The 13,179-nt window shown below is 43.6% G+C and overlaps 2 protein-coding genes across 4 annotated transcripts in view; one reads left to right on the forward strand and one right to left on the reverse strand.

Annotated features, from left to right (window-relative positions):
• Window positions 1–13,179, forward strand: part of SLC41A2 (solute carrier family 41 member 2) — a 107,479-nt gene that overhangs the window by 51,740 nt on the left and 42,560 nt on the right. For 2 of the 3 annotated variants that reach the window (XM_053255493.1, XM_053255491.1), the window contains exons 9-10: window positions 96–227; window positions 1,895–2,043. In XM_053255493.1, the coding sequence (XP_053111468.1) occupies window positions 96–227; window positions 1,895–2,043 (281 nt within the window). Of the gene's footprint in view, window positions 1–95; window positions 228–1,894; window positions 2,044–8,319; window positions 8,749–13,179 lie in introns of those variants that run through there. The other variant, XM_053255492.1, reaches the window with a different exon arrangement.
• The window catches only part of CHST11 (carbohydrate sulfotransferase 11), a 321,489-nt gene continuing 313,047 nt past the window's right edge, over window positions 4,738–13,179 (reverse strand). The window contains exon 4 of the mRNA XM_053255497.1: window positions 4,738–4,790. Within this exon, the coding sequence (XP_053111472.1) occupies window positions 4,778–4,790 (13 nt within the window). The 3' untranslated portion in view covers window positions 4,738–4,777. The remainder of the gene's footprint in view (window positions 4,791–13,179) is intronic.

Here is a 13,179-nt window from a genome sequence, read left to right on the forward strand (position 1 = left end):
CTTCATTACAGAGGTGATTTTACTGCTAGACTTATTGTTGCCTAATGATCTATAAATAGTAAAATTTCCTTTCCCCCCTCCCTGGTTTTTTACAGGTATTGGTGGTAATCTAGTGGCAATTCAAGCAAGCAGGATTTCTACTTATTTACATTTGCACAGTGTTCCTGGAGAGCTACCAGAAGAAGCCAAGGGCTGCTACTATCCATGCAGGACATATTATGGCACAGGTGTGTGTTATGTATACTTGGTCATCTTTATATTCCTATTTCTGCCCCATTTATGCAGCAAGTATCCTTTTTTTATCCTTAAAGCGGAACGCGCTCCCTCCTGAGATACGATCCTCCCCATCTCTAACTATTTTTAAAAAACATTTGAAGACCTATCTGTTCACCCAAGTTTTTTCAGCTTTTAAAATTTGTAGGTTTTAATTATGCTGTTTTTAAATTGTTAAACTTATATTTGTTTTAATTGATGTATGTCACTGTTAACCGCCCAGAGATGAAAGTTTGGGTGGTATACAAGTTTAATTAATTAATTAATTAATAATAAAGCAAACATTCAGCAGTTAATTCATTGATATTTTATTTCAATTCTTTGGCTTTTCACAAAACTAACTCTCTCTCTCTCTCTCTCTCTCTCTCTCTCTCTCTCTCTCTCTCTCTCTCTCTCTATATCTGTCATATTTTTATACCACCTGATATGTATATCTCTAGGCGGTGTACAAAATTTAAAATATTTAAAAGTCACAAATTAAAATACATGACAATAAAACAATAAAATAAAATTATTAAAACAAGTTTTTAAAATGATTAAAATTAAGTCTAATTAAAAGCCTGAGAGAACAGGAGGGTCTTGATGTTCTTCCTGAAAACAAACAGAGAAGGAGATGCTCTTATTTCAGCAGGAAGCTTATTCCATAGCAATAATATATTACAACAATACCTTTGCTTTTTCCTGACCTGTGTCTTGGAAAAAAACCTTTGAGTTTCAGTTAAATGCTAGAGCCTGGACTCAGTAAGCTTACAGATCTTTTATTCTCAAAATATGGGAATACAGCACTATACAACAATTTTTTTTGCTTCCTTTATCCAAGCAGCCCTGTGTATATATTAAACCCATCTCACACTTTTCAGTGGCTGATCCAAGTCTGTATAAAACCTTCTAAGCTATGTATTTAGATTTTGCAGACTGTTGGGATACCACTAATTCTCCTGTTTCCCATCCACCCCTGTTCTTTTGCTTACCATCTTGTCTGATGAACAGTCCTGTAGGACCTGACCAGCCCACTGTTCAATGCATTGTTACTTTGTAGTTGGTCCTAATAAAGCATTACCTATTTTGGACTGCAAACTTTAATTCTAGTGGACCAACCTGGACGTCTCAGTTTTACAGATGTGATTGAAAGTGATGAAATCACATGCCATCATTGGGTCCAATGTGTTAAAGATACTTCTTCTACTTTATGTCCCATCATGTTCTTTTTAACTTATAATACAATCATTTTGACATGTTAAACCATCAGACATTCTTGGTGTCGTATCTGGATTCTGTAGCCTTGGGACTTATCAAAGCCTGAGTATTAGCATTTTTGATACATTATTTTAAAACTGATATTTGCAGGAGGATTTTTGCATTGTGTTTCTTATCTTTTTGGGCGGGGGGAGACTTGGAAAAGTGTTTATTTTATGTGTGAATGTTTTATTACCAGGAATGGATGGACTAAAAATCAAATTGAAAAGATTAACTCAAATGTCATCTCAGTGCCAAAAAAATACATCAGCATTGTTGTTTTGTCTACAGATTACATCTTGTTTATACACTATTGCTAGTCAAAAGCATAATTTGATGTTTAAGGCTCAAAGTTGACAGCATTATTATTTATTCTTATTTACAGGAGTAAATAATAAATCAGCCCAAGTTCTTTTACTCTTGGTGATTCCTGGACATTTAATTTTCTTATATACTATTCATTTAATGAAGAGTGGTCACACATCCTTGACTCCAATCTTCATAGTAGTATATTTGTTCACAGCCCTCCTACAGGTAAGCATAAAAAATCTGGAGATATTATTGCTAAGTTCCAAATAATGTTATATTGGAGGCTTGTTTTCAGACATACAAGACAGAACAAGCCATCGTCTGTTTTCATTAATTATTAGCCCACCTCGACTTAATAAATTGTTCAAGTAAGCATCAACTTTTGCATTTGTAGTCTGAAGGATTCTTGAGCTATTTTCTGTTTTCCCCAAGATGTCTTATCCTTTTGTTTTTTGAGTGATTGTTATCTGTACTTTTTGGTCTGCTAAGTTGTGGTTTCACTTTTCTGGTAGCGGAATTACGGTTCTTGAATGCTTAGGTGGTACAGGACGTTGCTGGAGGAAGGGGAGATAGGTGCAATTCATAGCCCAGCCCCTACAAAAGGACTGGGGCTGCTTTAATCTGGAGCTCTTAAGCAGTACCAGCACTTCATGCAGTATGAGTGCTGCTTTAGTCAGAATGTCAGCCTATATGCATAGATCAACATTAACGTTTGCCACAATCATAATTATTTTGCCTTCATGACTGTAGTAATATATCTACAACATGTTTTGTGATTTTGCATTATGAACTAACTCTTGGTTTGTGCTAAACTGTGATGTGCCGTAAGTGTAGACCTACATATACGACACTGTATCAGATAGTAGATACAAAACCAAGAATCAGTCCAAACTAACAAAAGGACAGTTTAAGCAGTGAAGGGTGTAGCCCCACTCACAGCTCAGAGGATTCTGGAGGGGAGGAATTAGGTTTGGGAGATGTGTGAATCTCCCATCGCCCTGAACTCCCTCACACAGTGTAACAAGGAGGGCTGAATCCCACCTTCCCCACGCAGCCGGTTAAGGGCCCTTAAAACTTTCTGCTGTTCTAGAACACTTTAGTGCACAAATAGCCCAGAACCCTCCAATGCAGCACAGAGAAAACCCAAAGCTGACCACTATTCCACTAGAGAGAAGGGCGGGGGGTTGGAGGGTCTGAAACAGGGGAAGGGTTATCCTCCACTATTTATGCTCCTTTCCTCTTATCATTTCTCTTGTCCTCCTGGGGTCGTATTTTTTGTATACTACCTATTTCAAAGTTATCTACAAAAGCCAGAATAGGACAACCCCTGTGTTGGATTGATTTAGATTTGTGTGCAAAAATTCTAAATGGCAATGTGCATTTTGTGAGTCCTGGTCCAGAGAACGTTTCCTGTGCTTACATTCTTTTAAAATGTATGGTACTTAAGTTAGTCACATCTATTCCATGGATTTCAGTGTGGCTGAACAACTAACTTCCTCTAAAACCTGAGGCCTTTAGCACAAGCGTAGATTTTTAAAATGCTATCAACATTACTGTAGCAATTTGAGTATCAGTGCATTGAGTCTCCAGCTATTATACCCATTCTCATCTGCATTGCAAGGTGAGTGAGACATGTGTCCATAATTTGGGCACTATAACATGCCTCTTACTTCCACGAATTGAATATATATCTCGTGTACATTCTTGTCTGGTGAAATTAAATTGTACTATTGAAATGCATATTTGTATAATAGCTTGAATTGAGCCAGGTCCATCTACAGGACTGGTGTGGCCACACAAATTCATCCAGGCTAGTGATGTATCCTATATAAAAGGACAATCTTACCCTGAGATAGTTATGTATATATGATTGAGTGATTCCCTTAAAAATAAATAGCAACGCACAGCTGCTTGAACTATATTCAGCCGGGTATAAAGAAAAAGGCTTCATTTTCAGACTTGTCAGCCATCGTCAGACTGAAGGCCAGACCAAGCCGTCCGTTTTGTGATTCAGTGTTTGCCACTTTCAAAGACTGCCTCTGTGCTTCAGGTTCCTGCTGAGCCAGTAAAGAGCCCGCTGGAATTTTCACACCTCCAAGGAAAATCTCAGAACACAGTTGTGTTAAGGGCTCTGGGAATAAACAAGTAATGGGAAACTCCAGACATTATTGCCCTATAAATTTGCTGAGGTAAAATAAAATTGATTGTATCCACTAAGAATCAGAATTGTTGCTCTGCAAAATAGCACACTTTGAATATGCCAGCTCTTGCAACTTAGAAAGTTCATTAGACTAGTTGCTGACCTGTCTCTTTTTAAAACAACCCTCTGTTTGGTTCCCTGGCTGTTCTATATCATTTGGGAGCACTTATCCCTGAATCTTGGGGAGACAAAATTGTCTTAAAACAGTGTTGAAATAGCAGAAGTTAGAGGGGGGGAAATAATCTTAAACACACAGACGTTTGGACCGACCTTTGCCAGCAGAGCAAAGATGGTGTATTCTCCAAGTTAACCTTGCCAGTAAGATTCTTCCAGTATCTCACTTTTGTCCTGAGTATATTTCAGTAAGGTGTACTTCTGCTCTTCCTCTTGTCCTTTAGCACATGGGGTACTGTGCGGTTCTATCTTGTGGGGAGGAGCCAAGATGGCGATGAAGCCAGCTCTGATATAGTTTCTGGGTTTGTTTTTTGCTGTCTTGTAGACTCCTCGGTTTTGGGCAGGCTTCCAATTAGATACTTTTGGTGGTTCTTAGGCTCAGCCTCCCTAACGGAGTATATTATTTTTATTTTTATTTTTATTCATTTTTTACTTCTTCCTTTTGGGTCCTTTTATATCTTGGAGTTGATGTTTGTTGTTTAATACTGCAGCATTGCTGATTTCAGGGGTGGTTCAAAGATGCAGACTCTCCTCCTGTTTTAACAACTGATTCTGCAGCAGAATACTCTTTCCTTCCAGCAAGAACTATTGCCATGATCTGTCAGAAAATAACAGAGGTTTCTGGTAAAGTGGATATGATTTAAATTATGTTAGAAGAGTAGGAAGGGAAGGAAATCTCATAAGCAATATGCCACTTTGAATTTAAAAAGGTCATAGTTACAACAGGGAGTGAAGAGCACACTTCTTGTCATTTCGGAACACTGATTATAAATAGAGAACCACGAACAAACGTTGAGAAACAATCTAAGCCAGGAGCCAAATAGAGAAGCTCTTTTCATGATCAGTGAGAAGAGCTCCTGGCAGGTCTGCAGGGAGAGCGGGCTTAGCCTGCTCTCCCCACAGACAAGTAGTCGTGCAGTCCTGGGCGGTCGGATCAGCTACCCAATGACTACTGGCTCTATCACGGAGCGGTGGGGGCTGTGAGGATCGGGGGCTGCCTGGCCCCCAGAAGTTCCAGGATGCCCTTAGCGAGTACGCAGGGCATTCTGGAAAGACCCCCGAGGCCAGGAGGCTGGCTGTAGCCTCCTGGTCAGGGGTCTACTTGTGTGTCACCATGCACCGCAGTGGCACACGAGCTCTGTTAGCTTTATTTAAGGGGAGGGGGAATTAGGTGGGCTAGCCACCTTGGAACCACTGGGCTTGCCCGCAAGCCCAGTGGTTCCGACGATCAGTAGAAAGCGGGCTAGGTTCCCTTCGCCCACTTTCTACTGGTCGTGGGAATAGCTTTCGAGTGTTACAATCTAGGCAAATTGCACTCACGGTTGTAATTAACTCCTTAAACTATGGGTATTGGCAAAATAGATGGAATATTATCCATTCTTTGGGGCAATTATTGTGTTGTCATACTCATGATATTGATTTATCTTAATATGAATTGCTGCCTAGCCAAATTGAAATTAGAAAGCTTGTGCTTTCATTTCATCAGCTGTTAATTCCATCAGTGTTAATGAGGATGAAATATTTTTGGCTTCATTCCAAATCTCCCCTTGAAGAGGGTTTTCTCTGATATATCTCCAGTGCCCTTGCTGTCCAAGAGCAGCACATCTTGCTCAGCTCATTCATTAAGTGCTACAAAGGAGGAAGCTGGCAAATGATGCTCCACTATACTAAGGGAAGATGTAAATAAACCCTTTAGTGTTTAAGCACCACCATACAGGTGCTTTGGATGGTGACCAAAAAAACACTCGAAATAAGTTGTGGAGATAAGAAATTTCAAACTAAAAACAATTTTGGGCAGGAAGCCAAGTGTTCAGACAATAATGTTCCCTTTGAGCAATGCCACAGCTCTTTGACTAAGGATTTCCTGGCCAAAGTGACAGCTATGGAAAACACCTTTTGATTTTGTCCGAGACACTGTATGCTCATTACCCAAGTACTGTACAATGGGGAAGGAAGATTCCTCAGCAAAATTGCCCCTTCTGAATGAAGTAAATAAGGAGATAAACAATACAATTTTTTTTGCTGTGCGACCCCTTGTCTCAGGAGGCTTTAGGAGGCCAGAATTTCCAAAACTGGGATGAATGGGATTCAATGCAGGTTCAGTTTTTGAACAGTATGGAACCGGAATTCTTGAAGCAAGGAAAATTGCTTCTTTGGGGAAAGGATCAGGAGGCACCTGATTTCAGATTGATGGATTTGGGAGTTATATAAAACTAGTATTTTTAAGCCCGTTATGATAACGGGCGCTAGCTTTCTATCCCGTCTCTCTCTCTCTCTCTCTCTCTCTCTCTTCCTGTCTCTTTTTCCCCCCTTGTCCCCTCTCTCTTTTTGTTTTTTGTTTTGTTGTTGTCTCTGTTTTTGTTCTTCCTTATTTTGCTTTTACTTTGGGGTATGTGTGTGTGGATGAATAACGGCCAAAATGGCCCATGAGAAGGTGGCCGCCCCCGCCTATCGCCCTCCCACGCACCCAGCTGCCGGAGCCCACCTTACCCGCTCCAGCCCGAAGGAGAAGAGAGGAACTCGGGAACAGAGCTATTCTCTGTGTTAAGCTGCTGCCCATACTGTCGCAATGGACGCAATAGGCGTCCTTTGCGTCCATAGTGGCAGTTTGAGCAGTGACTTAGCACAGAGAGGAGCTCTGCTCGTGAGCTCCTCTCTTTTCCCTCGGGCTGGAGCGGGTAAGGTGGTCTTCGACAGCTGGGAGGGCGATAGGCGGGGGCGGCGACCTTCTCATGGGCCATTTTCGCCCTTAATCTTTTTTGGGGGGGAGCGGGGAAGGTGATTTTGGGCAGCTGGGAGGGCGGGTGAGCAGGAGGCGGCGGCTGTGAGCGGGCGGGGGCCTCGTTGGCGGCTTCGCCGCCACCTCGCCCAGCTTCATTTTGGGCAGCTGGGAGGGCGGGTGAGCAGGCGGGGGCGACGGCTGTGAGCGGGCGGGGGCCTCGTTGGCGGCTTCGCCGCCACCTCGCCCAGCTTCCCTGTCCCCCGTCTCGGTCTTCCCCCGTCGCCATTGCCCTCGCCTTTTTCAGGGCGGCCGCTTCTGGTTGCCTCGGCCTCCTCTCGCTGTGCCGCAGCTCATGGCCGCGGCGGCGGCTCTGCCGCTGCCTCGGCCACTTTCCCCCGCTGCCACACACCGGCTAATGGCCGCCCGTGGCTGTGGGACACTGGTGTCTGAGGTCCTGTGTCCCTTGGGCTCTTCTGGGCCTGCGCTTCGCGCAGGCCCAGAACAGCCCAGGGAGGCAGGGACGCAGATCCCCAACGTTCCAAAGCCACGGCCACTCACTTAGCCTTTTATTATATAGGATAAGGATAACTAGCTGGGCTGGGCGAAGAGTATCTGCACCTCTAGTTTGTTGCCTGTCTCTGTGGGGCCCCCTGCCTGCTGTCGCCGTTTTTCCTGCTGCCGCCTCCTTCCCCTGCCCACCCGTTGCCACCTCCTTCTTCCCCTGTTCCCACCCATCCCCACCACCTCCTTCTGTCCGCCGCCACCACTTTCTTGGTGCTGTTCCTCCCCCCACCCGCCAGCCAGCCGGCCAGCCACTGCCACTACTGCCTTTTTTCCCCTCCCACCCATTCCGTGGCTAGCCTATCCGGCAGCTCTCCGAACTCTCATGAGAGCTGCCATGCATGGGATTAGCCATGGGTATGCCTTAGAGAATTAAATATATAGATACTTAAGTGATACCAGCAAGCTGCTCTTTGACAGAGTTATGGGATGGAGATCTGCTCAGTTCTGGTTCCCCTGCTTTATCTGATTCCTCTTCTTTCCCTGATCCTCAAAATTTGAAACAACTAGAAATTCAACTTGTGCTGAATTAACAGCCCCAGTCTATGAATCCAGAAATCCCACAGATGAATTCTTCCAATTTAAATATTTCGGATCTACTGGACAAGAATGCTGCAGATCAGGAGAGCCCCTGGAGTTGTTGGGTCATCCTCTCCTTTGGATGAACGACATTCATCATCATTGAAGCCCCTTGCTTTTTAAACATGGAATGTGGCAGGGTAGAGGTCAAGAGTTAAGGATGTTTCATTTATTGAGTATATTTCAGGTTCTGATTTTGTGTTTTTTCAATAAGCTTGGCTTGATGATGACCTCCAGTTAAATGGTTTTACTCCTTTCTCACTAGATGCTGTTGAAAGTGTGGAGAAGGATAGATTATGTGAGGGTCTGAGTGTTTCTGCTGCACGCCATGCTTTGATTAATGAGTTATCAACTTGTGATCAATTGGATCACAATTACCGCCCCCCCTTGAAGGATTATCCAGGACAGTTGGACAATTTTTATCTCTTTTATCCGATGAAAACGATTTAACGTCTTTAAATGCTGTTAAGTTTTGTGCAATGGCAAGCGAAGTGTGTCACAACATGATCACTTCACTTGATTAGCAAGCATTATGTGTCATAGTTTTATGTAGGCATAGGGTGTGGTTTTTTTGTTTTTTGTTTACTTTGGATAATTTTTCTTGTGTTTAGATTTTTCTGAGGTATTGTTAATTAATTGGTGGTAATTTGTAATTGTTTGTTCTGGTCATTGACCAAAATAAAAACTCATTGATTCATATCTTGCTCTCATGTTTTTAACATCTACACAAAGCCATTGGGTAAAATTGTCCAGAGATCTGGGCTGAAGTGTCATCAGTACGCTGATGGCACCCTGCTGTATCTCTTATTTCTATTGGATTCTAGGGAGGCAGTGGAAACCCCAGTCACTGTTTGACTGCTATGAAGGATTGGACGAGTGACAACAGATGGAGGCTTAATCCAGACAAGGTGGAGGTTCTGTTGGCCGGATGAGAGGTTGATTTGGGAATAGGTTTGTGCCTTGATTTGGATGGGGCTGCACTCCCCCAGAAGAATCAGGTTTGCAATCTGGCAGTGCTCCTAGACTGGGGTCATCTGTTGGAGGCTCAGGTGACAATAGTGACTAAGAACACCTTTTACCAGCTTCATTTGGTTCACTACTGTGCCCATTTCTGGAGAAGTATGACCTAACCACAGTTATCCATTTACTGGTTACTTCCAGATTGGACTATTGTGATGTGCTCTCTCTAGAGCTGCTGATGGAAAGTGTCTCGAAACTTCAGCTGATAGTCAGAGTAGTGCATTGGAAGCACATCACCCCAGTTTTGATTTGCACTGGCTGCTGATCTGTTTCCAGGCTCAATTCAACATGCTGGTGCTTACTTTTAAGGGTGTGGGACCAGGGTACATAAAAGATCACATGCTCTTGTATGTTCCTCCTGTGTGCTACATTCATCATCTGAGACTCTGTTCCAATTGCTTTTGACTTCAGCAATTTGGTAGGCATCTACTAGGAGGAAGGCCCTTTCGGTGATGCCTTCAACTTTGTGGAATCTTCTGTGAAGATTAGATGGGCTCTTGAACTGTTTGGCATTGGGCAATAGGGGCGTATCTAGGGTGGGGCAGGCAGGGCACATGCCCCAGGCGCCACTTGAAGGGGGGGCGCTATTTCTTAAAATTAATTAAAAGAAAAAAGAAAAAAAAGGCTGCTGAAAACAAAATGGCTGCCGTGCATGCTCAAATGGCCTCTGTGAGGCCCTAGGCCATACTAGGCCTCACAGAGGCCATTTGAGCATTCGTGGTGGCCATTTTGTTTTAAGCTGCCATATATATATATATATATATATATATATATATATATATATATATATATATATATAAAATGGCCACCGCACTTGCTTAAATGGTCCCTGTGAGGCCCTAGAGGCCAGCAGGGGGGAGGGGGAACCTTTGCAGACCCCCCCAGCCTTTAGGAAGCCCCCCAAAGGGGCTACAGGTTATATATATATATATATATATATATATATATATATATATATATATATATATGTATGTATGTCACTGTACACATATTCAGATATGTGACTTGTATGTGACCTTCAGAATTGTATTTTTCCGCTGATATTGTGGTAAAGTTATCTGAAAGATGGGTGTCAGATGTTTGGACGGGGGCGTAATTTCAATGCTTGCCCTAGGCGCTATTTTCCCTAGATACGCCTCTGTTGGGCAACAGTGTAGGCGTGGCTCTCTGGACTTGATTAACTGTACCCCTTGCTGCTACTGTACATGCTGCTGTGACTGAAATGGTTATTGTATTTGATTTTTACTGGCTTTATATGCTGAGTTGTGGTGAGGGGAGTATTGTCTTTTCTGCTGGCAGTTGCTATTCATCTCAAGAGAGAAGTTTTTGAAAAAAATGAAATAAATAGGATGTTAATGAGTTGCAGGCTGGACATGTTTACCATTTGCAAAATGGATTTAACTGGTAGAAAACCCATGTAAAATTCAATCTGTGATGACTTCTAACATGTCAATATTCTGTTCATTGGATTAGTTTTAAGACTAAGCTGCAAATTAGATCTAGGTGCAATTCCAGTACTGAACCACATTGGTGATAAAACAAAGGTTCTGTTCTCCATGTTGTTCTGTGTATTTTTAGAATAGAGCTGCACAAAATGGAAATGTGTATTGAAGATTAAAGGAAAACTAATGGGAGAGCCATGAACCGATCCATGATCTAGAGCAGGGGTGGCCAATCTGAGGCTTCCCATCTGTTGCTGGAGTATAACTCCCATCACTCCCAGCCACAAACGTGTACAACTTGTTAGGCAGCTGCCTCACTAGGGGGCTGCAATGTTAAATAGGATAACCAACAGGTATTTCATGATACAGGGAGGGAGGCACGGAACAAGGGAGATCAGCAGCTGGTCATGCCAGACCTCTTTCCCCATCAAATAACACAGAAGTGCGCTTGACTGCTAACAAGACATGCACAACTGCATCTTAACATTGGTACAAGGGAATGCATATATTATAAATGAGAACGTAAGACAAAAGAGTGAGTCACGTGCCCAGCCTTGCTTTAGTGTCAACGGTTAAGGTGTGGGACTGAGGCCAGTAACTTTCTGGCTGCCTTTCTGGTTGGTAGCCCCATCCATGAATACCACTCTGAGCTCCTTAGCAGAAGGGTGGGATATACATATAAATTATAGCAATACTCTCTAATAAAGGACTATGCTAGCCGCACACATGGTAACTCTATCTCCTTATGCTATAGGTAGGGGTGGGCAATCTTGGCTCTCCAGTTGTTGTTGAGATACAACTCCCTTCATCCGCAGCCACATTTATGTATTTATTTGATTGATTGATTGATTTCTATACCGCCCTTCCAAAAATGGCTCAGGGCAATTTACACAGAGAATAAATAAGATGGCTCCCTGTCCCCAAAGGGCCCACAATCTAGAAAGAAACATCAGATAGACACCAGCAACAGTCACTGGAGGTACTGTGCTGGGGGTAGATATGGCCAGTTACTCTCCCCCGCTAAATAAAGAGAATCACCACGTTAAAAGGTGCCTCTTTGCCAAGTTAGCAGGGGTTACTAAAAGCGATACTATACTGCTATACTAAAAGCCCTGCTGTAGGGCTTTTAGTCCTTTAAGGCAATAGGAAGACGGAGAACCACGCTCACGTGCCTACTTGGTATGGTACTGTATATCCATCTTGAAGACTGCAGCACGGTTGCAGGTGGCAGTTCACACTAGCAATCCCAGCTTTGACTATCAGAGCCAGACTCTACAACAGAGATGCCAGCCCAACCAGCACTTGCCATTTACCGGCTTCACTCAGGCTTCTAGTCTCTCCCCCACACCTTGTATATTGGGCATAAGAATGAGCTAGGAGGGCTCTTCTTATGTTCTTAACTTAAAGTTGGCAGAGGCTCTGGAAAGTTATTCTGTTACCCTTGACCTATTCAAACATATGGTGCACTAGAAGGTTGCCTCTGAGATTTTTGCTCTCAAAATGTGGTCCACCATAACCCAGGGTTGGTTTTTTTTGGTGGGTGGGGACATGTCAAGCTCAGTATATACATTAGCGTGCATATGGAGCTGGACCTCACAGATGGACAGCATCTAGCATCCACACATTTTATTGAGAGAGGTAGAAAGAGAATGGGGTGAATCTGAAGAAATATAACGTAGGTCCTAGAAAGCTGCCACCAATCTCATTTGATAGTATTGGGTTCAACTTGGCATAAGACAGTTCTTTGTATCTGCAGCTGTCTGTCTGTCACACACATACACAAACCCAGTTTTTTTTATCGTGAGTAGCTGCGGCGCGGCTCTGCGGTGTGGCTACTCATGAGGAGATCCCCGGAGAGAGGCAAAAAGCCACCTCCCAGCTCCAGGGGTCTTGCCAGCATGCCCTGCTCGCTCGCGCAGGGCATTCTGGAGCTTCCGGGGGCCGATTGGCCCCCGCTCCCCCCAGGCCCTGCCAGCTCTGTCACAGAGCCGGCAATTGTGTGGGTGGCCGATCCGGCTGCCCGGGGCTCCCACCCTGCTCGTGTGTGGGGAGAGCAGGCTTAGCCCGCTTTCCCCGCTCACTCTTGCAAACCAGGTCTCACTGATCGTGAGACCCGGCTCCATGTGTTGTTTTAGGTAGCTTACAGTCTTTCGAATAATTCACTTTCTTTTTTAGGTAAATAATACAAACCTGTGCCCTGAAGTTACTGCACATTCACACCTGTCAAATATGATTGCAACCCTTTGAGCATCTGTAGGCCCTTTCCCACCCACCCTGCTCCCCCAAGGGCACATCTATGGAAACTGGCAATATGTATAACCTCAGTCCTGGCCAACATATGTTGTAGGAAAGACAATAGAGGAATGAAGTAGCCCTCTAAGGACCCTGGGAATCATTATAGGGAAAAGAGAGTTTAGGGTGTCTTATTATTGTGCTCCTTATTAATGCCATGATCTTGGTCAGCTTAAACAATAGAACTAAATCATAACTTGCCTGTGAATTGCTGGCTTGCCAGGAAATTAGTCATGTATAGCTATTGTGAGGTTGCGGTCCTTTTGAAGTCCCGGAGGTTGGCAGATTTTGCATGTGGATTTGAATGGCCAGCATCCCTGTATAGGAACTCTTTGCGAAAAGAGGAACTGTCTCAAGAATTTGACAGACTC

This window comes from Hemicordylus capensis, chromosome 5, assembly GCF_027244095.1.
Source record: "Hemicordylus capensis ecotype Gifberg chromosome 5, rHemCap1.1.pri, whole genome shotgun sequence".
NCBI classification, from domain to species: Eukaryota; Metazoa; Chordata; class Lepidosauria; order Squamata; family Cordylidae; genus Hemicordylus; species Hemicordylus capensis.